Below are 26668 nucleotides of genomic sequence, written 5' to 3' on the forward strand. Positions count from 1 at the left end.
CAAAGATTGCGAGATTCCTTGGTCACTAAAAAAATTGGATAATAATTGTGAGATTCCTTGGTCAATAAAAAAATTGGATGTACTTACTAGGTTTGAGTTTAATCACATCTAGTGGTAAGTGTGACTCTTGTGGGAGTAATTTATTAATCTTATATTGGCTCTACTTATGGAAGTGGTATGTGTCCATCATTATTGCATGGACCATGGTCCACACAGCTGTGTGGACCATAAATAAAAGATACATTATTTTTGTACTGAAGGTGCATTATTTTTGTACTGAAGGTACATTATTTTAGGGTACATTATTTTTGTACTGAAGGTACATTATTTGATATATACTATCAAATATACTATCAAATAATGTATCTTCAGTACAAAAATAATGTACCTTAAGTACAAAAATAATGTACCTTTTATTTTTGGTCCACACAGCTGTGTGGACCATGGTCCATGCAATAATTTGCCGGTACGTGTTTGAATCGATTAATTATGACAACTTAAGTGGGCTTTACTTGAGCTTATGCTATTGGTATGATTCATGAACACAAAAAAAATTATTTCTTTAATCATTAAAAAAAATATGAGTCAAATAGGACATTTGTAATTAAGTTATTGAATAACGTAAATTCATGCAATTGAACTTAAAATGACCTATTTACATGATAATTGTTGGCGTGGATAAACAAAATAAACTTAACAAATAAAAAACCCACCCCTTTGTGGTCTAGTAGCATCCGGTGTCCCGGTTAACACTTCCACATGGATGATGGGAGTGGGTTCGAGCCTGTTGACTCTTTGTGCTTCATTAGGTTGAGAAAGTAGCTATGAACAGATACTACATTGTAACAGAGTCAGTAGTACTAAAAAAAAAAAACCCACCCCTTCCGCCTTCATATACTGAGTAAACATGTCATTTTAGTTTAATTGCATGAATTTGTATTATTCATGAATTTGATTGTAATTTTTTTGAAAAATGATCAAATAGGCATCTGAATTTTACACAAAAGAACAATTAAACTCCTAGACTTAAAAAAAGTACAATAAAACACTCAAACTTGTCATTTTAACACTCCCATATGAATGATGGGAGTGGGTTCGAGTCTCAGTGGAGGCAACTGTTGACTCGTTGTGCTTCAGTAGGTTGTGAATAGATACTACATTGTAACAGAGTCAAGTAGTACTAAAAAAAAAACACTCAAACTTGTCATTTTAATCTATTTAAAATCAATAACAAGTTATTTACTTGGAATAACCGGTCGCCATTGCCATTGAAGAAGAATGCTATATTGGAGAAAGCGACCAACCATCGATTTTTTATTTTTTGGGGACCGGTGACAAGATTTGTTTTTGTTTTTGTTTTTGTTTTTTTTGTTTTTTTTCGTCAATGGTTATGAACGGTGGTCAATGGCAGTTTGCCATGCTATTGTAATTTTATTGGCAATTTATTAGTTATTGTAATTTTATTGGCAATTTATTAGTTACCGGTAAACATGATTTATTTGTTTAATTTTGACAAGTTTGAATATTTAGTTATATATTTTTAAATTTTAAGTGATTAATTGCTCTTTAAGGATGTATTTGACTTATTATTTTTATTTTTATTTTTATTTTTTGAGTTAAATGGCCATATTTTTTTCGTCTAAAAAATTGAATACTCCGTATTATATTATGGTACCGAATATAATTATATTAAATTAATTACTCCGCAGTTTACACACAAACCGAACCGGACTATACCTCCCTGCTTCTTTGTAGGGTTTCTCTGCACTGTCTCGTCTCTCTTTCCTCTGTAGCATTCGTCTCCTCGGTTGAAGGTAGACGCAAAGATGAAGGTGAAGGTTATATCGCGTTCGACGGATGAATTCACCCGAGAACGCAGTCAGGACCTTCAGGTATGCTCTATTTTATTACACTACATGTTTGCTACACCTCCATTACTGCTTCATAAGCTACAGCTTAGCTTGGAATTCGAATGTTTCCAGAGAGTATTTCGAAACTTCGATCCCAACCTTCGAACTCAAGAGAAGGCGACGGAATACGTCCGTGCTTTGAACGCTGCTAAGTTAGAAAAGGTAAGTACGCCTTAAATTTTAATTTTTTTTTTTGGTTTTGGTTAAGTTTGTGATATTTTTCACTGTTATGTGAATCAGATATTTGCGAGGCCATTCATTGGAGCTATGGATGGGCATATAGATGCAATCTCGGCTATGGCTAAAAATCCAAATCACTTGAAAGGAATATTTTCGGGTTCAATGGATGGAGGTATTAAGGAGTGGATAGGTTGCAGGCTTTTTGTTTGTTTTATGAATGTGGTTTTCTATTTGGAACTTCAATCTTCAATAGTAAAAAAAAATCAGATTTTTAGTTTCACCTGTAGATATGCTATTACTAGGAATGGCTTGATGCAAGTTAATAACTAAACCCAACTAACCTTTTGTATCTTTTAAATGTCACGTGGCAATTGCATGGTTTTTGCAACCTATAAATATTGGAGTATTTTTATGTATTTTTTTGGGTTATAATTTGGGGAATTTGAATTTTCTGAATTTTTAAATTCTCTTTGACTCTGTTTGCAGATATTCGCCTTTGGGATATAGCTAACAGGTAATGTTCCCATTCAAATAGTTTGTACTTGTAAACTTTGCTAGGGAGAAGGTTTCACTTCATATAATTGAGTAATACAGTTCCGTAGTGTATAGATATCAGGTTAGCAATATGTGGTAGTATATTCAACCTTATCGGAGAATTGCCTTTTCCCCGTTTGCTTTTACTCCTAGACTTGATGTTGAGTCTTGTTGTACCTCATCTACCCTCTATTCAGGAGAATTTCCATCGATTGAACTGTTGTATTCCCCTATTTATCATTTTTATTACTCCGTACTAGATAATATCAATTTCTTTGTTTGCATGCTAGTAACTTTTTATTATGATTTATGCATACAAATAATGGGGCTATTCGCTTTAACACGTCTTTTTAAATATAAATATTAAAAGGAAAACAGTATGTCAGTTTCCTGGTCACCAAGGTGCAGTGCATGGACTGTCAGCATCTACAGATGGTCGAATTCTTGTGTCATGTGGAACCGATTGCACGTAAGTCCTTACAATCTCTCTTATATGTAAAGGTTTGAATTTTGTTTGTGAAGAATGGATTATGATGCAAGTCTTGCTGCTGCATATTTTGGACAATTTTATTATAGTGTGAGGCTATGGAGAGTTCCTGTTCCTTCTTTAATGGAGCCTGATGATGCATCTGATGACTCAGCCAAGGTATTAGACTTCTCCACAGTTGCTGTTGCATGCAAATGGCATAGATACATGATTTTCTAATGATCTGAGTTTTGCTTATTTGCAGTCATTAGCAGTTTATACCTGGAAAAATGCATTCCGGTAGGTTTTATTTTATTTTGCCTGGACTTTTTTTTTTGGTATTCTAATTCTGATGATATGCTTATTTTTCCCAGGGCTGTTGACCACCAATGGGATGGTAACCTTTTTGCAACAGCTGGTGCCCAAGTAGACATATGGGACCACAACAGGTCTGATTTGATTTTTTCTTTGTTCAACACGAGTTTGACTTTTTATTTAATTAATTTTTAAATTTTTGTTAAATCTTTAAGTGTCTCTTTGATACAGGTCCCAGCCAGTGAACAGTTTTGAATGGGGTAAAGATACTGTGATATCAGTTCGATTTAATCCTGGTGAACCTGATATTTTGGCTACATCAGCTAGGTTTGTGTCTATCCAGAATAGTTAGTTTACTCTTTAATTACTGTAAATTCCCATCATGTTAATGTTGGCTATACATGTATTAAGCCTTTGCCTGTGGTGCTTGAACCCAGAATGAGAATATTATATACATGCTTTACTTCTACTTCCAAATTATAACTGTATTACTGCCCATTAATCTGCACTAAGTTTCCTTATATTAGTTGTATTGGAAACTTGACTTTCTTTTTAGTGTGCAAGCTTCCTAGGTTAAGAGCTAGTTGTGGTTTTGGGCTGCAATTACTTATTCTTGTAGTTTTTTCTCCTTGCAGTGATAGAAGCATAGCTATATATGATTTACGAATGTCATCTCCTGCAAGAAAGGTTATTATGAGGGTAAGCAGCTAGACTGTCTTTGTAACATTAATTACAAAGGGTAGTTCTAATTTGTAAGTTAGTTAAAATATTCTACTCATGGTATCATGCAAATTCTTGACCTGCATTCTTTGCCATCGACATGTAGTGCTTATTTACTGAATCTGACATGATGTCTCCTTTACAGACCAAAACCAACTCAATCGCTTGGAATCCCATGGAACCAATGAATTTCACTGCTGTAAGTGTGATTGCAGATCTCTTTCTTGAAATTTCATTTATACTTCTGTTGATGGAATGATAATAGTGCAAAACTTGTAGTTTCCTTGACAAAAAGAAGCCCTTTGCAAATTGTTGTCAACTTATTTTTCTAGTTTTACACTCAATTTTTAGTCATGAAATTCTAAAATGATCAGTTGGGCATACTTCCAAATGTTAAGTGCTTTTGTGAGCATTAGGACTATTTGATATGCCTTATGAAGTGTTTAGAAGGAACTGAATGATATCCTGTATTTATTACTCACACATGACCAACTACTGACAAGTGGTGTGTGCATATAGTTGATACTTTTGGGTGTTTGGCATGGTCATTGGTATATATTGCTTAGTCCTATTTAATTCTTTATTTCTTATAAGGACATATATATCATTTTTGTAGGCAAATGAGGATTGTAACTGCTACAGCTATGATGCTAGAAAACTAAATGAAGCTAAATGTGTTCACAAGGATCATGTTTCCGCAGTGTAAGAGAATGTCTTGTTATTTGCAAAAGAGTAGAGTGGTTGCTCCCACTATTTGAGTTCTAGCTTATTTATTACTTAATTCGAATTGAATGTGATTTCCTACACTCATGACCATTTTGCAGGATGGATATAGACTATTCACCAACTGGTCGTGAATTCGTTACTGGATCTTATGATAGAACAGTATGTGTTCTCTCTTTTTCTTGAATCATTTGACGTAGTCTCACCATGTATAAATGATTAAATGCACATATATAGAATAAGATGGCTTCCATACACTAACCATACTTCGTTGGTAGGTGAGAATATTCCAATATAATGGTGGTCACAGCAGGGAAATCTATCATACAAAGAGGATGCAAAGGTTGTTTGGAACTATATCTATTCTTTACATCCATGTTTTATTTTTAATGTTGTAGGTTAGGGATTTTCTCTTTTAAATTTATTTAAATACGGAGTAATCATTGGTCATATCTGACAAACCATGGAAAATAAGGCTTAGGATTCCGTTGAGTTGGAGCCATGTCTGCTTGTCTGTGTAATTTGCAATTCTTCTCTACTAATAAGTGTCCTGACCTTTATCTGTGGTGAATCACAGGGTGTTCTGTGTGAAGTTCAGTTGTGATGCAAGTTACCTTATCTCAGGAAGTGATGATACCAACCTTCGATTATGGAAAGCTAAAGCATCTGAGCAAATGGGAGTGGTATGTCTCTTTTGGTCTCCATTTCTTGTTTATCGATTTTAAGTTTTAACCCAACTTTTCTTCTATAACTTTATGCATATTTGTAAAGAATTTATGTTCCATTGTACATTCAATATCTTATACTGTCTTTAAGGCGGCTTAAATACAAGGAAACATCATGCACCATCATTTTCTTCTTCAGCAATATTGTCGTCGGCATTTATAATACAGCAGACATTTATACACGGTTTATAGGGGAAAGCTGTTGAACTCAGAATTTATCACTGATTTTCTCCAACTCTTTCAGCATTAACTTTTTATCTAGCACGATTTACATGCAAAAAATATACTTGTTGCAGCTTTTGCCCAGAGAACGTAAAAATCATGAATATCTCGAGGCTGTCAAGAATCGTTACAAGCATCTTCCTGAAGTCAAACGCATTGTCAGGTAAGCCTGAACTATCAACAAACATTAAGAGTGTTGCATTCACCCATGGTATCTGTATTCTTTTTATGAATTCCACTGCTCACAATGTGATTAAAAATCCGTTTCTAAGCTCAAATAAGAACATAAAAAGACAATTGCAGAATTCTTGCTGTTAAATGGGTTGAATACAAAAACTTCCAAGGGAGATTGCTCACTTCATCACTTTGCTTTGAATTTGCAGACATCGTCACTTGCCCAAGGCAATATACAAGGCTTCTAATCTGAGACGGGAGATGACTGAATCAGAAAGGAAGAAGGAAGATAGAAAGAGAGCTCACAGCGCACCAGGCAGCATGCCAAAGGAGCCATTACGCAAGAAAAGAATCATTCAAGAAGTTGAATGAGTGGCCGGGAGTCTATGCCAGTATTCTTTCACTTCTACCCGCGGGATAAAATCCAGAACTGAAGCCATCAAGAACATCTCTTTTAGGGAGCTTAGAATCTATTTCAACATTCTTGGGCTGTTGCTCATATTCTCTGTTCATCTGCTATGCTTTTGTTGTTTCCTTGTAATGTGCAATTTTGTTTTATAATTACATGTAAAGGAACCAACACTCCTGCTTTAGCTTTAGATCTTTTGGTCTGGTTAAGATGATTGGTTTAGATATAATATCAAACCAAATACAAACAGTTAACAATTTTGAACTCGTCCACCAATATTATTGTACTGGTATTTTATTTATTTTATAAAGAGTGGTATTTCATTCTTTTGATCATCCTCCTTAGAGCTGTCGAAACGGGCCGGCGGGGCGGGGCCCGCCAAAACCCGCCATATGGCGGGTGCGGGCTAAAAAGCCTGCCAAAATACGGGCCTAAGGGAGGTTGGCCCGCCCTGCCCTGCCCCAAGCCCGCGGGTCTTGGTGGGGGCCTGCCAAAATTTAAAATTTAAATAAAAATTCCCGCCAAAACCCGCCATATGGCGGGTGCGGGCTAAAAAGCCTGCCAAAATACGGGCCTAAGGGAGGTTGGCCCGCCCTGCCCTGCCCCAAGCCCGCGGGTCTTGGTGGGGGCCTGCCAAAATTTAAAATTTAAATAAAAATTAATATAAAAAAGTAATAATTAAGTGTATACTAAGATAATTTGATTAGTTAACTATATAGTAATGCATTTGGACTAATTTCTTGAACTTAATTATATATATTTAACATTAGTTCACATATTACAGTTAACGGTAAGTCTGTGAACTAATACTAATTTATATATATAATTAACATTAGCTCACAGATTACAGTGAACTGTAAGTCTGTGAACTAATGCTAATTTATATATATAATTAACATTAGATCACTGTAAGTTTGTGAACTAATGTTTATATATACAAAAATATATAAACTAATGTTAATAATTTTTATTATATATTTGGCGGGCCCCTGCAGGCCCGCCAAGCCCGCCCCGCCAAACCCACGGGTTAGGCGGGGCGGGCTAAAAAGCCCGCCAAAATACGGGCCTAAAATATCGGAGCCCGCCCCGCCCTTTTCGCGGGGCGGGACGGGCTAACCCGGCGGGCTAAGCCCGTTTTGACGGCTCTAATCCTCCTTCATCATCATCATCATCCTTTATCTTGTAATCTGGAAAGTTGTCATCTCAATAACCTGCAATCCTGCAATGGTTATCTATAGTGTTTAAGTTTTTAATACAAGAATTATACTCTACTCAAGTTTTCTTATAATAGCTAAGAGCAAATTTTACTTTTGGTCCTCTAAGGTTCTAACTATTATACATGAATCGCATTTGGTCTTTGACTATAATTTTCTTTTAATTAGGTGCATGATTATGTAATTTGTACTCCGTATTATATTTGGTCATGTTGTCTAATTTTTTGCTCAACTATTGTTGAAAGTGCTTATTTCAGAATAAGTAAATGCAGTGTTCTTTTATGAACAAATGTATTTTTTACACAACTATTGTTGAAAGTGCTCATTCAGAATAAGTAAATGCAGTGCACCTTATAGAAGTGATCCTTCTGAAAGAAACAAATACAGGCTCCTTTCGAAAGGAGCACTTCTGTCAAAAATTTGCCAAAAAATTATTGGAGGGCATGACTAAATGTGATTCACAGGGCTGGATTTTGGGCTGTGCAAGCAGCCCAACAGCATAGGGCCTCAAATTTTAGAGGGCCCAATATTTAATTTTTACTTAACTAGTTAAGAAATTAAAAAACAATAAATTTATAATTAGTCTTTAAAGATTCCAATTGAGGAATGGTAGAAATGTTTGTTTATAGTATTTTATATTGGAGATCAAGGGTTCGAATCTTATCCTTTCCCACACTTTCCTTATTTTTAGTAAACCTTTTGTCTTTCTCTTTGCACACAACAACATTTTATCACCTTATTATTAGAAAAAATCTTTTTTTTTTTAGTAAACCTTTTGCCTTTAAAAAAAAAAAAAATTCTTTTGCCTTTCTCTTTGCACACAACAACATTTTATCACCTTATTAGTATTATTATTAGAAAAAATTATGGTATTGATTTTAAAGATTGTGCTTTTAGTAGGGACTCATTTATTTACCAGAACAGGGCTACCAAAACAAAAAAATCGACCCTGGTGATTCATGTATAATAGTTAATGAATCAAAAGTGAAAAATTTTCATTAACTAATTCGAAACAACTGCTGACCCGACCGGACTCGGACCCAAGCAAGATCCATGTATACTTTTTTATCCCCGGCTTAAACCCCAAAGCCCTTCTCGCAGTTCGAGCTACTACACAAGTAGTCAAGTACGGCTGATTCGTGAAGCGAGCTTCCACTTGTTCGAATCACACAGAATGGCCACCGCCGCCGCTTCCGCCGCTGCCAGATCCTTTTTCCGGTCGTCCTCCGTTCTAAACTCCGTCAGCCGGGTGGCACATGAAGCCAAAGCGGCGCGCCCCCCTTTCCGCATCGCTTCCAGAACTCCTCTAGGTTCTCGCATCTTCAGGTACCGTATGCTTATCTGCGCTTCAACTCTGCCTATATCTGTTCCTATGTACGCATAAATGTTTTATGCATCTTCAATTGGATATAGATATGTAGATGCGACTTAGTAGTTACATTGGATTTGAAGGTGTCCGGTAGAGTTGAGCGCGTGTGGACAGTCGATGCAGCCCTACCACACGGCCACTGCTTTGGCTTTAATGAACTCAATGCTTACCGTCTCTCCTCGCAGCTTCGGTTGGCTTTCAGAAGGTGAGGTTTCCCATGATAAATCCATAATTTTTTCTCATGACTTTGTTAAAACCCTAATGTGGCTACGTATTTGCTGAATTGGATGTGAAATGATTGGTTATTTAGTTTGTAATGTAGGTGTTTCTTTCATTTGCATGATTAGAGTGCAGTTGGGGTTTCGATTTTGCTACTTTTGCATAGCATAAGTTTTCTTTTGTGCTTTTTACTCTTTAAAGTTACCATGCTTAACTCTATGTGGTCATTTTGAATTTAGATATTCATAAAGTTTATGAGGATCATTGTAATTTGCTTGACCACATAGAAAAATTCATGTGTTTGGATCTGAGTGTGTGTCCTGCTTAGTTGATTCCTCGTATCTGCGTACTTCTAACTAGCTTGGCTGACCAGTGGTTTTTCTTTATTAATTTGGGTATCTAACTCCTAAAGTCTCCTCCTTTTGTCCTCTAATACTTTGTTTGCTATCATGGATTTCGGTTCCTTGTAAAAGCCATAAGTTTTGCTGCTTACCTTGCTGGATTTTTAATCCGATCTCTTTTGCAAACATATTTTTCTTTAAGTTCATCGTATATCAGCTTTTGTAATTCTCTTTCCCCTTGTACTAAAATTTAAGATTTGTCTTCTTGCCCTTGATTTTATATGCTTCACTTGCTTCTTCTCTAGTAGGTTTTCTAATCAGGGGATTTTCGTTCTTGATTTAGGTATCTAGGATACTCTTTTTAAGAACTTGGTAAGTGAATTTTTTGCAAGATTGCTTTCGAATCTTATTGTATAATGGAAATCCTGTCATTCCTGTGCCATATAGCTCTCATGAATTTGGGCTCCCATTCTACATTGTAGAGATAGAACCTTTTGTGTGTTCCATGAACTATCAGAAACACAGCTGAGTGGAACCAATAGTCAATAGAACTAGGCGCTGCCAAAATTGTTACTCTTTTCTTTATTCTCATTCCTTGTTATAGCTTTCTACGTATTAGAAATTGTTCTCTAAAGCTTTCTATGTATTAGAAATTGCTACTTACATATGCATTTGCTTGACATTTTCTAATTCAGTAATTAAGGTGATATTATATGCAGCATAAATTGCCAGGATGCACATAGATTTTTTTTTAAGTTTCAATCTGCTAGATTTGTCTACTATCAATGCTTAGTCTCTTTGATACTGAACTGTTTTCTTTTATATATCAACCAGCCTGCATTGATGATGCATGACCAGTGTTGTCATTTGAGGGTTCAAGCAAGTTTCCTGTTCCTGTGGAGTCTGCTGTCACTATGGTTACAATCCAGATTCCACAATAAGATGGCAACAAGATGTCCTCTGATCAAACCAAAATATTTTCTTGTCTGCTTATTCAAGACCTATGATCTTTTTACTTTGTTATTTAATGTATGATATATACTTCTGATTTTTACCAAAAGAAATATAGTTCAACAGAGCTACACTTCTGCAGTCATGAAAATTTTCTAGCATCTCACTTGTCAACTCCAGTTTAGGTCAAAATAGTCATGAAAATTTTCTAGCATCTCACTTGTCAACTCTAGTTTAGGTCAAAATACCTATGAAGTCCATGTACTAGTGTTTTGTTCAATTTAATCCTTAATTTTATTTTATTCAATTTAGTTCTTATACTTTAAAAAGTAGTGCAATCAAGGACAATAGTTAACCATGCTAATATTACAATTAGCTTAGTTGTGACTTGCTTGGTAATCCTTTCTAGTATGTTTTTTTCACTTTTCTTCAATTTTATAAAGAATTGATACTAGTAGAGGTGCCCTTGTTATTGATACTTAGCTTCACAAGTAACTTAATAATAAAAAATAATAATTCCATAGTTTGTAAACAATGCATCCTCATTTTGAACCAAATGAGATCCCTCTTGGGCAAGAACACAAGAGGAACATGATACAAGTGAAACCCTGTAAGGTAGGACATGAATTTAACCAAACCAGCACTACTAACTTACTAAGATTTACGGATGCAAAATAGGAAATCACTGAAATTCTTGTACATACTAGTACCATAGGAATGCAGCATATCAATAATTCATAAGGAAAACGAGAACTTGAAGCTTAGTCTCTTCAAAATATTCACCCCCGTTCTGTGAGACCCCCTCTCCTCTTTACTCCTCCACATTCACCAATTCATACTCCACTAAAGAAAGATTGTTATCCTCTTTAACAACAAAACTAGCAGGTTCTGTAACCTCAACTCGTCCCCATTTGTCTACTGCCAAACGCATTGAACCCTTGAACATGTCTATCTTTGCATTGCGCAGAATTACTGTTGAGCCCACAGTCATTGCATCAACTGCACTCAAGAAAAAGAAAAGAAAAAGATAACACTAGTGTTAATACTCCAACCAGAACAGGGAAGAAATCCCATTTTCCTAGTTATATACCACATTAAATTAGGCACACTTTGCATTCCATGCAAGATTAAAACAAAATCATTGAAGAGATACAGGCATTTTATCCTAAGAAATCACCACTGCAACGAATAACAGAGATTCAAGAGAATATGATTCCATAGCTTGGTACAGCAATGCTGCTTGCCAACTATTAGGTTCTCCAGATGATTTCATTTGGAACCACCAAAACATGGGACCCGAGACTCAACCTTCCTAATCACTTCTAGGACAGTTGATTCTTTTTACTCACAAGCAACACATGTGACAGAGCATAATAGCACAAAACATCTTATCACTTACATAGAACATGGCAATCCTAATTGCTAAAAAATGAAGCCATTCAAATGTTAAACAACTTCCACCATGACACTAAATACTCTGTTGTTTACAATATTGCATACCAAAAACTTTACAGAAGCAAATTGTGTAGAGCCACTACACAACAAGCCAAAATCTTCCTAGGTATAGGGAAGGCGAATGAAAATCAGATGTTAAACAACAACAGCACTTAAAGTAACATATACAAATGTCCACCTTCTCTCCACTTTGATAGCAATATCACAGACAAAACTTTGCTAAAAGAGTGAAAAATCAACCAAGGCAATCTTATACCCAGGCTCTTCTACTCTGCTTAGTTTTTATCAATATTTAAACATGATAATTTATCTACACAATCAGACCAAAAAAAATTGCAAATTTAACATCAATACAGAGACACGCACATCCTCATTCCTCATCGACCCCTATATGAATATTTATAGGCTCAAAGAAACATTCATACATAGACAAGCATATGGTGAAATCTATACAAATTCATACCTTGATCGTTGCGGGCGGTGAAAATAATAGTCCCAGTCTCGTCACCAACAAGGCACTCAGCGATGCGAGCCGGGGCACGAGGGTTGAGCGACATCGACGCCCTGCCGCCGCGCCTGCCACCTCCGGCGGCGTTGCTTTTGACGGTGGTGGAACTGACAACCTTTACTGTAAGAGTGTGGCCGTTGGTGCCGGGCTTTAGACTGTTGACTTTCACAAACACCGGCTTCCTCTTCTCGATAGATCCCGCCGCCGCCGTAGCCATCTCGTTGACCCTAAAGCAATAATCTTAAACCCTAAAACCCCTAAATTCCGAAGCAGAGCGAGCGCAGGCAAGGACTTGTGGGTGAACAGCGAGGTAGAAATGAATTTCTAGGGTTTTGGAGTGTTTTAAGGTTCGTGAGCGAGCGGTAAATAGTAAACGCCTCAAGGTTTTAATCTTTTCAATTTCCGACCCCTCATTTTTCTCTTTTTATCGTTTTATGTTGCAACAAATCCCCTTTCTTTTCGCCATTACCCACTAAACTTTTGCTACTCCAACCTAACTCTCGTACATTTTCATTAATTCTATCTCCAGTTTTCACTGTTAGACATAGTGACTAATCTCTTCGTGACTAATCTTTTCGCTGGATTGTAGGCTGGGACAGCTGGCCTGGAAATTTAAATTCTATCTACATATGCTTACATATATATCTGTTAATCAGTTAATTTATAGAGAACCTGTTTGGTAACATAGCTAACTTATATCTAATTTTAGTTTATATTAGTTTTTTTTTAACAACTTATTTTGCTGTAAAATGCTAAAATTCAAAAAGCTGTTCAAAGCAACTTTTAATATTTTCGATAAGTTTTTTGAGAAAATCATTTTGTATGTAATCAGCTATCAAGCTAATAACTAATTTACCAAACACTTTTCTACAATCAACTAGTCAAACTAACTAACCTAATTAGCTAACAGCTATTTACCAAACATCTCCCAAACACCTCCAAAATTTGCACACGTTATCTAAAAATACACTATGAATGAAACTCGTAGTGTAACATATAACTGTCGGACCAATTTATTTTAAAAAAATTACAATGGGTGGAGTCAAAACATGACTATAAACTTCATTAAGACTTGAATAACTTGAAAAGAAAGGGATTAGGTGAATATGAAGAATCCAATTCCAAACGAGATTAATGGATAGGATCAAAATGTGCTAAGGAATTTGCACATGGTACGTGTCTTGAAGATGATGAGGATTGGAGCATTTGAAACGTAATGGAAACGAGGAGGATCGGAGCTAGGAGAATGCAGTGGGCCATGAAATGTTAATGGATGATGACAATGGACCAGGTTGGGTGATGTATGTTAAAGTCTCATTGGGTCAGTGGCCCACCAAAGGCGCACAAAGTTGCCTTTTGATAATCTATATGCAATTTATATGGTGGACCAGAGTACAATGCATTGTGCATCCTGTACCAAAATGACGTCGTTTCAGTAATTTTAATTAACATTTTTTCTTTTTGGAAATCACGTTTTCCGTTTTGGCTGGTCTGTGTATTCTTTGAAGACATTCTGTGTATTGTAGACTATGATTTTGTGTATTCATGTTAGAGGTACTTAAACATAGGTTGTGAATTGTTTTGTGTATTCGAATGTTAGGAGGATGATTTCTGTGTATTGTGTTAATATTTTGTGTATTCCCTCAAGTCATTCTGTGTATTATAGACAATGATTCTATGTATTTCCTGAAGTCATTCGCGTCCACCGTCCACTAACATTCGAAACGATGTCGTTTCGGACTAGGGTCCATAGGTCTACGATATAACGATTGTCATCTATATGGCAACTGTGGACTATAGTCCAAAACGACGTCACTGAATTTTATGTGTTAGAATAATGTACATTATGAGTTATAAAAATGTATATTACAGCGAATTGCGTGAAAAAATTACATGAAATGACGTCGTTTTTGAATGGTGGTCCACCCTGCACAATAACTATTGCATCTATATGATGACATAAATTAGATTGCGGGTAGAAATTTGAGACTATGTTACATAAAGATATAGAGATGGTAGTGAATGAATAAGCTATGTTATCACTCAAACACTAGTGGTTATGAGCTTTTTCGGTTAAGCTAAGGGCAGGTGGACAACATCGATCATATTATATAGTGAAATATGAAGTAGGATTTGATCTAAAATACAAATTAAAGGAATAATGTTACTTATACTAATGGTGATCCATCAATACTATGATGGCGTATCGTAAGTGGAGCTGGCATGACCAACACTAATCGACGAACATAAATTGGTTAGTCAAGTTACAGCTACATCAATCTATCTTTACAGCTAGTGGGATAGGTGTAAGTTGGTATAGCCTCGATTACCTGGTGTTCCAACTATATGTAGTCCGTTTAGTCCTCTAAAATACTAGCCTGTTGATATGAATTGGTTGGAACTCGAAAGGGTTATTGTTCAGATTATTAGGTCAATTATACTACTTATAACCCATCACTAGATATATGCAACAAAATTTAGAAGAGTGTCGTTCTCAAATATTATTGGATAAAAAACATAACTAAATCATTTTCATTTTATGAGATGCTAGTATTAAAAATAGTGAATAAGTTTGATAATATCGCTCAAAAAGGTGCACAAAATGTGAACGAAGACGCGTAGATGTAGAAAATGGTGTCAATTGTCTCTTTCAAAACTAAATTTGAGAATCCTTAGCTTACTTTTTCTTTTCTTGTGTAGGAAAAAAACACAAGCTAGCTAGGTAGAGAATTATGTCATGATAGATGTCTAATGCCCGTGACACCCAATTTCAATAATACACATACATTAAATATATAAAGAATTGTAAAAATTGATTACACGAATAATATAAGACAATATAATATTTAGTCACACCCAATAGCAATAATCGAGCACTACTGTTGGAAATTTTGTGATTTCCGAACAACAAAAGTTAGACGGTAATAGATTTTTTGTTTTAAACACAAAAATCATTCTTTTTGACCAACATAACAACTAAAATCGAGATCCAGAAAATCCATTGTCAAAATTACTGACTAACAACCAATATTGGACGGAGATAGCGTCCAACACCTTATTTGTAACGTTTATGTTTTGTAGCTATCCACCAGTATAAAGTTGAGCCCATGCGGCAGAAAAGGGACACACTCTAAAAACTTCTACTCAAATAATAATAATACAACTTTGCTTGTAGCTATTTATTTACGCATAAATATTATTAGTAACATTGTTAACTTCAATTATACTTCACTTTCGTTTGCCATAATTTTCATTATTATTATTATTTTTTGTTGTATAGTAATTTTTTTTGGAAAACTTGTTGTATAGTACTTATTTCCCTTCGAAAATCTCATTTTTTTTAAAAAACCCTGAGATGCATCATATGACGTGTAGCTCAAATAATTACTGCATTTTGATCAATATCTCAATTTTCCTATCCTTGTTTGATATATTTAATTTAAAATTTTTTATTCTAGAGCAATTAGAGGAGTGATAAGAAGAATCGTTAGGGTGTTATCGATTTCTAAAGCATACACTAACAAATCTTATAGTTAATAAAGAGATATTAGCTAGTGAAGCAAAGATTATGTTGTAGGTATATATAATATATGATTATATGAAGAGATGGAGGTAGTGCATGTATAGGATAGTTACATCTTGTCTCTCACATTAAATAAGGTGTGTTTGGTTGGTGGGTTTAGGCATAAGGAATGCGTATATGAAAGTGATTGTTTGTGATTGGTTGATAGGTTTTGTGAATGCTACTATGGGTTTGAAATACCCCATTAATGACAAAACCCATACCCTTATTACATAAGGGTTTCATCTCCCTTCATCCTTTCTTCCTCACTATTAATAATCATTCCCATTCCACCCAATTACCAAACATGTTAAATACTTTCACTAAAACCCATTACCATTACCAAGTATTTGATACCCATTCCGATTCCGATTCCCATGTGCGAACGAAACGCACCCTAAATAATGATGATGCATATATTAATTGAAAAGTGGAAATGTATGTCCATGTATGTAGGTCTTTTTAAGATGAACCAATGTGATATGTTTTTTTAATTGAAAGAAAGAATAACATAATTGAGAGATTTTTGTAACATTATACTGAGTATATATTTAGTTTTAGTTGGTAACTTATTAATGTATTGGTATGTTGCATGCTATAAAAATGTATATCTATAAATAAGATGTTATGTTGTTATCTCTTTGATTTGTTGAGCTCGACAGGAAAAAAGAGACTAAGTTTCAAAATAAGTAAATTTTTATTAGAGTTGTTATTAACCTATGTCATGATAGGACAACTTTCCTATGCTACATGGTAAAAAAAAGTTCACCAAATAAATTAATTACTTAAAAAAGAGCTTAGCTTTCTCCATCACTCCATGTTAACCATACTTCCTTTTCTCAGTCATAATTTCCATTTATTTTGTTGTATGTTATTTTTTCCCCTTTAAAATCTCATATCTTATATTGCCTGAGTAATATACCTCAATTTTCCTATCATTGTTTGACATATCTAATGTTAAATTTTTGCTTCTAATGCATTTAATTAGAAGAGTAATAAGAGCTAAAGATCTTGTGATCTAGTGGCACCCGATTTATACTCTCACATGGAAGGGAGTGAGTTTGAACCTTAGTTGAAGTGTAAAAAAATAGATTATCACTTTTGATTGGGACACTCTTTGTGCGGTTGAGAAAGTAAATGGAGTGGGAAAAAATAGATTATCACTTTTGATGGGCATTGGTGATTGATTGGCACACTCTTTGTGCGGTTGAGAAAGTAAAGGGAGTGGGTAAAAAAAATATAGCTTATCACTTTTGATGGGCATTGGTGATTGACATCATTGGTGAGTGATTGGGATGAGAATGAAGTATGTGTATACATGTGGTTATGTGATTGAATTGTACACATGCATTCAAGTCCATGTTACCACTTTTGATGGGCATTGGTGATTGATTGGGATGAGAATGAAGTATGTGTATACATGTGGTTATGTGATTGAATTGTACACATGAATTCAAGTCCATGTTACAGTTTACCATATAAATCCCTTGCAGAAGCTAAGCTTATCATGCATTCAAGTCCATGTTACAGTTTACCATATAAATCCCTTGCAGAAGCTAAGCTTATCATGCGCTATTAATCTTCTTCAAGTAAAGTAATTAATAGGGATGGGAAGGAAAAGGAAGCATGGTATATATGTGGTTATGTGCTTGAATTGTAGACATGCATTCAAGTCAGATGGTTAGGTTTGCATGACTCTAGAATCGTTTATACCTTTCATTATTTTAATTACAATTCGTTAGGATTACATTTTTGAAGAGCAATGATTTTTTTGACCTCATCACTCTTCTAAACGCAACAAAAGTTAAAAAAAAAAATTATATCAATCATACCAAAAAATGAATGCTCACAGTAGATCAGAGCATATTAGAGTTGGATCAGAGCATATCAGAGCATATTAGAGTTGGATCAGAGCATATCAGAGCTAGGATCAGGCATATCAGAGTCATTAGTTGTGATTCAACTGCTTTGATCTACTGTGACACTATTCCATGGATATATGCATAGAGATAAGATGTAACTTTCCAAGACCTAGAAGCCTACAACAAAACTACTTCTGCTTCCCTTGCAAATACCTCTTTGTGTTAATTATAGAGTTTGTTATCCTCTATCAACAAAAGAATTGTAATGCCGTTAAATACAAAAACATTTCGGTCTTCAATTACAGGTTAAAATAAAATAAATATAAAAATATAGTGGAGTCAACTCACTTTGTATAAAAATGATCAAAATGTCATTGTATTTAACGATATTTCAACGATTTTGTTGACGGAAGACCAAAAGTAATCATGCCACAATAATACTAAGACCAAATTTAGATATTCCAATGAAAAGGAGTAAAAGTAGACTGTTACCTATAAATCTAAGACAAAAAAATAGAATAACTCAATAATAAGTTAGAAAAGACAAGATTTAAAAAAAAAATAGTAGGATTTTATTAAAGGTCAACAAGTTAGCCGAGAGGCGTACAAGTCCCGAAAATCGTACAAAAAAGCCAACTATAATTTTCAGGCAGCGCAAAGGAAGAAGAATTTAAACAAAATAGAAATGAATACTATCATTGTAATTTTTTTTTTACTTTTTACTTTTTTACTTTTACCTTAACAGAGTTATAAAATTAAAGCTAAGTAGCTACTAGGCCACTCCTTTTATCAGTATTGAGGAGACAAATGAGTCAACCTTTTGAAAAGAAGCTACACTTTTAAAGCTAACGCGTTTTTCCTACGTTTATTGTAAAAAATATTAAAGCTAGCCAGAGCTATTACCACTCTTTTTAAGAGCCGCACTTTTACGGTTCTACCTACTAATTTACCTATATGTAATACTATTTTTACATAAATTTTTATGTAATTAAACAACTTTATTAGGACCCATAAAATAAATTAAAGATAGTTTATCATTGTTTGTCATGAGAGTAAAAGTGAGAAACTAGAGTTTGTGAGAGTAATGACATAAACCTATGCATTTATATTATAAAAATTATGAAATGGATGTCTCTTTTTATTTGCTCCAAATTATATATATAGAGTGATTTTTGAAATTAAAGACCACTTGATTCATTGAGAGCTATAGATCAGAAGACAAGATTTTGCAGAAAAATATAATAAAAATTATGAAAGGCTTATCGGTATCTTTATTTATCATATGTAAAATAACTAATTTAATTATGTATCAATAACTAATTTAATTTTAATAATTTTATTTTCGACATTTATTTATCATATGTAAAATAAACCACATACAATAAGAATTTAATTATGTATCTCTAACGTATGTATTTAGGTCATTTAATGTTTTTATTCCCGAACATAGTGCTAGATTTAATTCTATTTAATTTTTAGAGATAGATGAAGCATTGAATACATGATGTGATGCAACTATGTGACGAATTATGTCAGTGCATAGCAAACAGAAAGGATCGCTGAAGAATTGTACTGAAGCATTGAAGGAAAAATGTCATTTAGCTGATAGAAGTTTGTTGTTGTGTTTAGTTACAGAAGAGAGAGCCACAACTCCTTTATTATATATGCTGTACTAACAAACTAACCAACTACAACTAACTAGCAAAGGAAATTACACAATAGCCCTTTTGAAAGCTAGCTGCTGGTTACTTCATCACCCCCGGTAAGCTGGTGCGTGAAGGTCTTGAAGGCCCAGCTTATCATGAAAACTATCAAACAAAGGTTTGGACAATGCCTAAGTAAAACCATCTGCTATCTGCTTGTGTGATGGAATGCTCAGCAGTTTAACCACCCCTTCATGTACCTTTTGTCTCACTACATGACAGTCTATCTCTATGTGTTTAGTACGTTCATGAAACACATAGTTTTCCCCTATGGCAACAGCAGATTTGTTATCACAAAATAGAGCAACTGGATTGTTATTGTCTGCATTCAGATCTCTCAGCAAGTATAAAAGCCATTGGATTTCACAAATTGTGGAAGCTAGAGCTCTGTATTCAGCTTCAGAGGAGGACCTTGACACAGTGGCTTGTTTCTTAGTCTTCCAAGATAAATGCAGTAGCCTGTTATGGACTTCCTTGATTCAGTGCAGGTAGCCCAATCTGAATCAGAAAACCCTTGCAACTTAATAGGAGATTTAGAAGCATAAAATAAACCTTTGCCAGGAGAGCCTTTGAGGTATCTTAACACTCTGTGAGCTGCAGTTAAGTGAACATCTCTGGGTTTATCCACAAACTGGCTCAGCTGTTGTACTGCATAAGAGATGTCAGGCCTGGTATTGGTTAAGTACAGGAGCTTTCCAACAAGCCTTCTAAATATTTCAGGGTTGTCAATCAAAGATCCCTCAGCATTGGTGAGTTTCTGCCCTGTGACACATGGTGTCTTTGCAGGTTTTGAATCTATAAAACCATTCTCCTGTAAGATCTCTAGAGTGTACTTCCTTTGGCATAGATTAATGCCACTGGAGGTTCTGAAAGCCTCAATTCCCAAAAAATAATTCAGCTGACCAAGGTCTTTTATTTTGAAAGCCTTATCCAACATTTGTTTCAACCTTTTGATCTGTTCATGATCTGTGCCTACCACCAAAATATCATCTACATACACAAGTAAGGCAAGGAATGAGTTCTTTGAAGGTTTGGTAAATAATGAAGAGTCAGATGTGGACTGCTGAAACCCATCATCTTGCAATGCCTTGGTTAGCTTTGCATTCCATTGCCTACTGGCCTGTTTGAGACCATAGAGAGATCTGAGCAATCTGCAAACTTGCTTTGGATTTTCACTTTGAAAGCCTGGAGGTAGGGTCATGTATACTTCCTCCTCCAAATCACCATGCAAGAAAGCATTGTTGATGTCAAGTTGTTGGATGTCCCACCCTTTTGCAACTGCCACAGCTAGAAAGGTCTTTATGGTAGTCATCCTTGCCACAGGAGAGAAAGTTTCAACATAATCCACTCCTAACTGTTGAGTATAGCCTTTAGCCACCAATCTGGCTTTATGCCTTTCTATTGTGCCATCTGCCTTCTGCTTTACTTTATACACCCATCTACATCCAATAGGTGACTTCCCTGTGGGCAAATTTGTTAGAGTCCAAGTATTGTTTTGGACTAAAGCCTCTATCTCAGTTTGCATAGCTTGTCTCCACTCCTCATGTTTTACTGCTTCATTGTAGGATTGGGGCTCATGTGTGGAGGTGATAGAGGATACACAGGCCTTATGACTAGGAAGCAGATTATTATATGAAATGAAATTGCTCATAGGATGAGGAGATGTTCTCATACCTGATAAGGAGTGGCAATAGTAATCCTGCAGTCTAAAAGGCATGTTTCTCATTCTTGCAGACCTTCTGAGCTGTGGTTGTTCCTCAGGATTCTGAGGTAATCTGTCATCAGAAACTTCATTATTCAAATCATTGTTACCAATATCATTGGATGAATTATTGACCATATCATCATTGTATTCATGGTCACTGCCCTGGTCATATGCATTCTCAGTCCTTCTTCTGTCCACAACATCTGCCACAGGACTAGGACTATTAGGATTTTCAGGAGACTCCAAATAAAAATCAGCTTCAATTGATGTGGGAATCATAGGCAATGAGGGGTGAGATACTCCAGCTGAGGATGATCCTGTATTTTCTGTATTCTGCTTTGTTAGAGGGAAAATTTGCTCATAAAACTTGACATCCCTAGAAACAAAAATAGTCATGTCAATAATATCATATAGAATGTACCTATTTACATTAGCTGGAAACCCCAAGAAAACACACTTTCTTGCTCTTGGTTGCATCTTATTTCTCCCTTGTGAGATAGTTGCTCCAAAACAAAGGCATCCAAAGGATCTAAGCTGACCATAATCCACCTCTTTCCCAGTCAACAATGTAAAAGGATTGTTCCCATGAAGAACATCAGTTGGCAACCTGTTGATAAGGTAAGAAGCATGCAGAACACAGTGGCCCCAGAATTTTGTGGGCAATCCAGACTGAATTTTCAGAGCTCTAGCTATATTTAGGATGTGCTGATGTTTTCTTTCTGCTACCCCATTCTGTTGAGGGGTATGCACACAAGATCTTTGGTGAACAATTCCTTTCTCACTGAAGAAGTTATTCATGAAGAACTCACTCCCATTATCTGTTCTTACTGTCTTAATCTTTGCTGAAAAATGGGTGTCTACATAGTTATAAAAATTTTGAAATGTAGACTTAACTTCTGATTTGTTCCTTATCAAGTGCAACCAAGTAAACCTACTACAGTCATCCACAATGGTTAGAAAGTATTGCTCTCCTTTTAAAGAGGCTACTGCAAATGGTCCCCATACATCCATATGCACAAGATCAAAGCACTTGTCAGCTCTATTTGTGCTAATTGGAAAGGGTGATCTCTTATGCTTAGCAAGATGGCAAACGTCACATACAAATTCAGAATTCTTATTAAGAGAAACAGATTTTATTCCACTCAAGAAAGGCATTTTGGATACAGGATAGTGTCCTAATCTGTTATGCCATACATCTACTGTCAAGCTATTACATTGAATATCATCAATTCTGTCAACATATTGAGTCTTCTTTCTGATTGGAGGATCACTTATCAAATACAGACCATCCTTTTCTTTAGCAAAACCAACCACTGTCCCATGAGCCCCCTGAATAGCACATAAATCAACCTCTAAGACAATTTTACAGCCTGACTGCTTAACCAATTTACTGACAGATATTATGTTGAAGGCAAATGATGGAATACACAGAACATTATGCAGCATCATATCCTTATTAAGTCTGACCTCTCCTATGTGAGTGACATTAATTGTTTCTCCATTTGGCAATCTAACAGATAATCCTTGAGTCTTATGATACATCTCAAAGTAATCTAGGGAACAAGCAATGTGATCTGTTGCCCCTGAATCTAATATCCACATAGAATCTGAATTTAGAACAGCATTAACATAGATATCAGAAATACCTTCATTGTGATTTTCCATGGTATTTTTGAAGTCTGGTTTGAGTCCTGAGTTAGCAACAGTCATGACAACACTGCTTGATGCCTGGTTTCCCTTGTTTTGGTTCTGCAAAAGAGACATTAGTTTGTGAAATTGTTCAGCAGACAAACCTATCTCATTTGCTTGGCTCACAGATGCATTCAATCCCTGCTGTATGTCCTGGGGCTGCTTGTTCTTGGTTTTATAGCCAGCCACCCATCCGGGAGGGTATCCATGCTTCTTGTAGCACTTCTCAATGGTGTGACCAAGCATTCCACAGAAGGTGCACTTTGGCACATTCCTTCCTCCACTGTTGGTGAACTTCTTCTTGTAGTTAGAAGTGGCAGCTGCCACAACAGATTGTTCTTCCCCAGTTTGTTGATTACTTTGAACAGCATTGGATTGAATTATGTCACTAGATTTTTGATTCAATGATCCTCTAATCTTCCTTTCAACTTTTAATGTCATATTTAGGACCTTCTCCATGTCTGGAATAGGGTCCATTACTAGCACACCAGACTTAATGGTTTCATATTCTTCATTTAGGCCCTCTAGAAACCTAATTATTTGATCCTCCTCTCTCTCCTTCTGCATTCTACGCATGAGAGTGCAGGAGCATTTTGGAACACACTCACATTGGAGCAGAGGTCTCAAGGCATTCATCTGCTGCCATAGGGCATTACATTTGGTAAAGTATTCATTGACTGTCAAGCTACCTTGAATGTTCCTGAATATCTCATTTTGAATCTCAGAAATTCGGTGAGGATCGGATTGAGAATACCTCTTATGAAGAGCGTTCCAGATGTCTGAGGCTTTGTCGAAGTACATTACGTTGTCCGCAATGTCAGGGCTGAGCGACTTCAGAATCTAAGAACAAACAATGCGATTGCATCTTCTCCACGAGGCTATCTTCGGATCAAATTCCTCAGGACACGGAATAGCTCCGTTTACGAATCCGAATTTGTTCTTGACCTCGAGAGCAATCCTCAATGACCTACTCCATGAGGCGTAATTGATTTCGGATAAGGGAGGCAATACGAGGCCAATGTTAGGGTTCTCCGTGATGTGGAGATACAGAGGATCATCGAAATCATCGCTCCGTTGATTTTGGTTTGCGGAAGTCTGATTGGATGAAGTTCCGGCTCGATCTGCTCGATTCCCGTCTCCATCTGCTTCCATTACCACCACCGCGGCGTAGCTCCGGCCGCCGCGCTCTGATACCATGACGAATTATGTTAGTGCATAGCAAACAGAAAGGATCGCTGAAGAATTGTACTGAAGCATTGAAGGAAAAATGTCATTTAGCTGATAGACGTTTGTTGTTGTGTTTAGTTACAGAAGAGAGAGCCACAACTCCTTTATTATATATGTTGTACTAACAAACTAACCAACTACAACTAACTAGCAAAGGAAATTACACAATAGCCCTTTTGAAAGCTAGCTGCTGGTTACTTCATCACTATGCCAGTCTATTTAAATCTTACTGCTAATATATTTTGATCAAGTTCCATACTTCCATTTTGTCGTTGATGACTTAAATAGGGGAGAGAAGATAGTTTGGTAGGTGCCACTATTCAATTATATTGCACTATGTCACTATATTTTGGTAGTAGCTAGGTGTCCAAAATAATAAATGTGTGGTAATTAAGGTAAATGAAAAGCATTCTTGAATAGACCTATATAGACTTATAATGATATTAATATTGACTATTGAGTATTTATTTATATTTATTTCTTTTGCACACATATATGTGTATATATAGGAAGGTTCGAATAAGAATACATTTCTATATAAAAAAAAATATTGATACATTCATACTCTCCATCCTAAAAAAATCAAATGCTTGGATCTTATCATTATTAAAATTTGAAATTTATAATAATTATAAATGAATCTCACTTCTAAAAGTTTTCAATAATTATAAAATCTATATTTTTTTATATTAAAACCATCAAAGATGAAATATGATGGACGATTAAGATAAGTTATCACTTTTAATGGAGGACCTTGTTTTCTCTCTCTCTCTCTCTCTCTCTCTCACACACACACACACACACATAAAAAAATTGATCTACAGATTAGATGAGATTAATTACGGGAATTTAACGGCATGCGTGCATTTGGAGCATGTGCCTGTATGCATATCCTATTTTTGCACACAACACATGCTAAATATGTGTACATGACTAATTATACACACACACACGCTCTATATGCACACATCGAATTAATCTCATCCATAAATATGTTGAATTAAATATTTTGTTGTTTATTATACAAATCTCATATTATGAAAGGCTTTTCGGCATATTTCTTTAATAACAAACACAAAATAAATCACGTATAATAAGAATTTAATTATGCATATTTAACGTATGTATATTTTGGTCATTTAATGCTTTTGTAACATATATATTATAATTGATAAAAAAACTTATTGGAAAGGTACTTGTTTCTAAAATGTTTATTTAATAAGATAATGGTTACCCATCCATACAGATTAAAACAAAGTCAAAAGCAACAAAGATCTAAGAAAAAAAATGGATTTAAAGCTAATTTTTTTTCTAGGATTGTTCTTAACATACGACACAATAAGATTTTCATATGCAATTCTCGATTGTTTAAATATTAAAAAACCTTCTAAAGATTGTCATGACAGAATGATTACATACGTGATACCTTTCTATTTTCGTGATCTAGTAACACCTGGGAAAGCAATGACGCCAGGATGTTGTTTGGAAATGAGAAAATTAGAATTAGATTGCTTCTATGAATGGGTGTTCGATGAAGTATACAATTTCAGTCCATTAATTTATGTTGATCAAATGCTTCCATATTCCGAGGATGATTTATTGAAAGAATGTGAAACCATGACTAAATAATTTGAAATATTATTTAGGATGTGTTTGGAAAGCAGGAAAATGATTTCTGGAAAATGTATTCTGGAAAATGAGTCATTTTCCGGAAAACTGTTTGATTTTCTATGTTTGGTTGCATATTGGAAAACTGTTCTGGTGTGTTTGGTTCATTTTCTAGAAAATGAGTGGAAAATGAGTAGAATATAATTATATAATTTTTTTTATTGTATTTAAAATACAAAAAGATATAAAATAATAATATTTATATAAAAAGAAAAGAAAAGAAAAAAAAAAGAGGGTTTGCATTAATTAGGTAATATATCCCACGGCTCCAATTTCAAATTTGAAATAATGAACTTTTTTTTTTTTTTTTGAATACTATTGACTCTGTTACAATGTAGCATCTGTTCATACATACTTTCTCAACCTACTGAAGAACAAAGAGTCAACGCCCCCACTGGGCGAACTTGTGACCTCTCACTTGGGAGGGCCACAACTATGCCGCTTGACCACAAGGTTTTTGGGAAATATTTTTTTATTTTTAAATAGAGTGGTATTGTACAAAATTTGAAATATTTTTCAAAATAAATTTCTGTTGTAGCTAAGGAAAAGTATTGTAATAATTATATTGCACCACATATGAATTTTAGTTTACATTAACCTTGCATGACTTTAAATTGCTTGAAGCTACAAATTTGGAATTTATTTAAACATTGTAAGAATCCATCTATCTAGTAGTAAACTTGATCTAAAATATACCAAAAATGTAATCTGAATAGAAAATGTTATTTTCATAGAATTTTAAAATTCAGGACATTGCATAATATATATATATATATATATATATATATATATATATATATATATATATATATATATA

The 26668-nt window shown here is 35.0% G+C and overlaps 3 protein-coding genes across 3 annotated transcripts; 2 read left to right on the plus strand and 1 right to left on the minus strand.

Annotated features, from left to right (window-relative positions):
• The first annotated feature begins 1730 nt into the window (after nt 1-1730).
• LOC116002060 (DDB1- and CUL4-associated factor 13) lies at nt 1731-6679 on the plus strand. The gene is made up of 17 exons (XM_031242070.1): nt 1731-1892; nt 1983-2072; nt 2151-2262; nt 2577-2604; nt 2995-3093; nt 3201-3270; nt 3356-3390; nt 3465-3539; nt 3637-3732; nt 4041-4104; nt 4271-4324; nt 4742-4827; nt 4950-5010; nt 5127-5191; nt 5426-5531; nt 5870-5958; nt 6179-6679. The coding sequence occupies exons 1-17, from the start codon at nt 1827-1829 to the stop codon at nt 6339-6341; spliced, it is 1359 nt and encodes a 452-aa protein (XP_031097930.1). The 5' UTR covers nt 1731-1826; the 3' UTR covers nt 6342-6679.
• Nucleotides 6680-8671: 1992 nt separating this feature from the next.
• Nucleotides 8672-10779, plus strand: LOC115995543 (protein NUCLEAR FUSION DEFECTIVE 6, chloroplastic/mitochondrial-like). Its single transcript, XM_031234601.1, has 3 exons — nt 8672-8918; nt 9045-9166; nt 10356-10779. The coding sequence occupies exons 1-3, from the start codon at nt 8767-8769 to the stop codon at nt 10373-10375; spliced, it is 294 nt and encodes a 97-aa protein (XP_031090461.1). The 5' UTR covers nt 8672-8766; the 3' UTR covers nt 10376-10779.
• Nucleotides 10780-10951: 172 nt separating this feature from the next.
• On the minus strand, nt 10952-12836 carry LOC116009967 (uncharacterized protein At4g28440-like). Its single transcript, XM_031249194.1, has 2 exons — nt 12391-12836; nt 10952-11471 (listed from the first exon to the last, which is right to left on the minus strand). Exons 1-2 carry the CDS (start codon nt 12650-12652, stop codon nt 11284-11286), a joined length of 450 nt encoding a protein of 149 aa, XP_031105054.1. The 5' UTR covers nt 12653-12836; the 3' UTR covers nt 10952-11283.
• Between the last annotated feature and the right edge of the window lie 13832 nt (nt 12837-26668).

The sequence above is a fragment of the Ipomoea triloba genome, chromosome 1, assembly GCF_003576645.1.
Source record: "Ipomoea triloba cultivar NCNSP0323 chromosome 1, ASM357664v1".
NCBI lineage: Eukaryota > Viridiplantae > Streptophyta > Magnoliopsida > Solanales > Convolvulaceae > Ipomoea > Ipomoea triloba.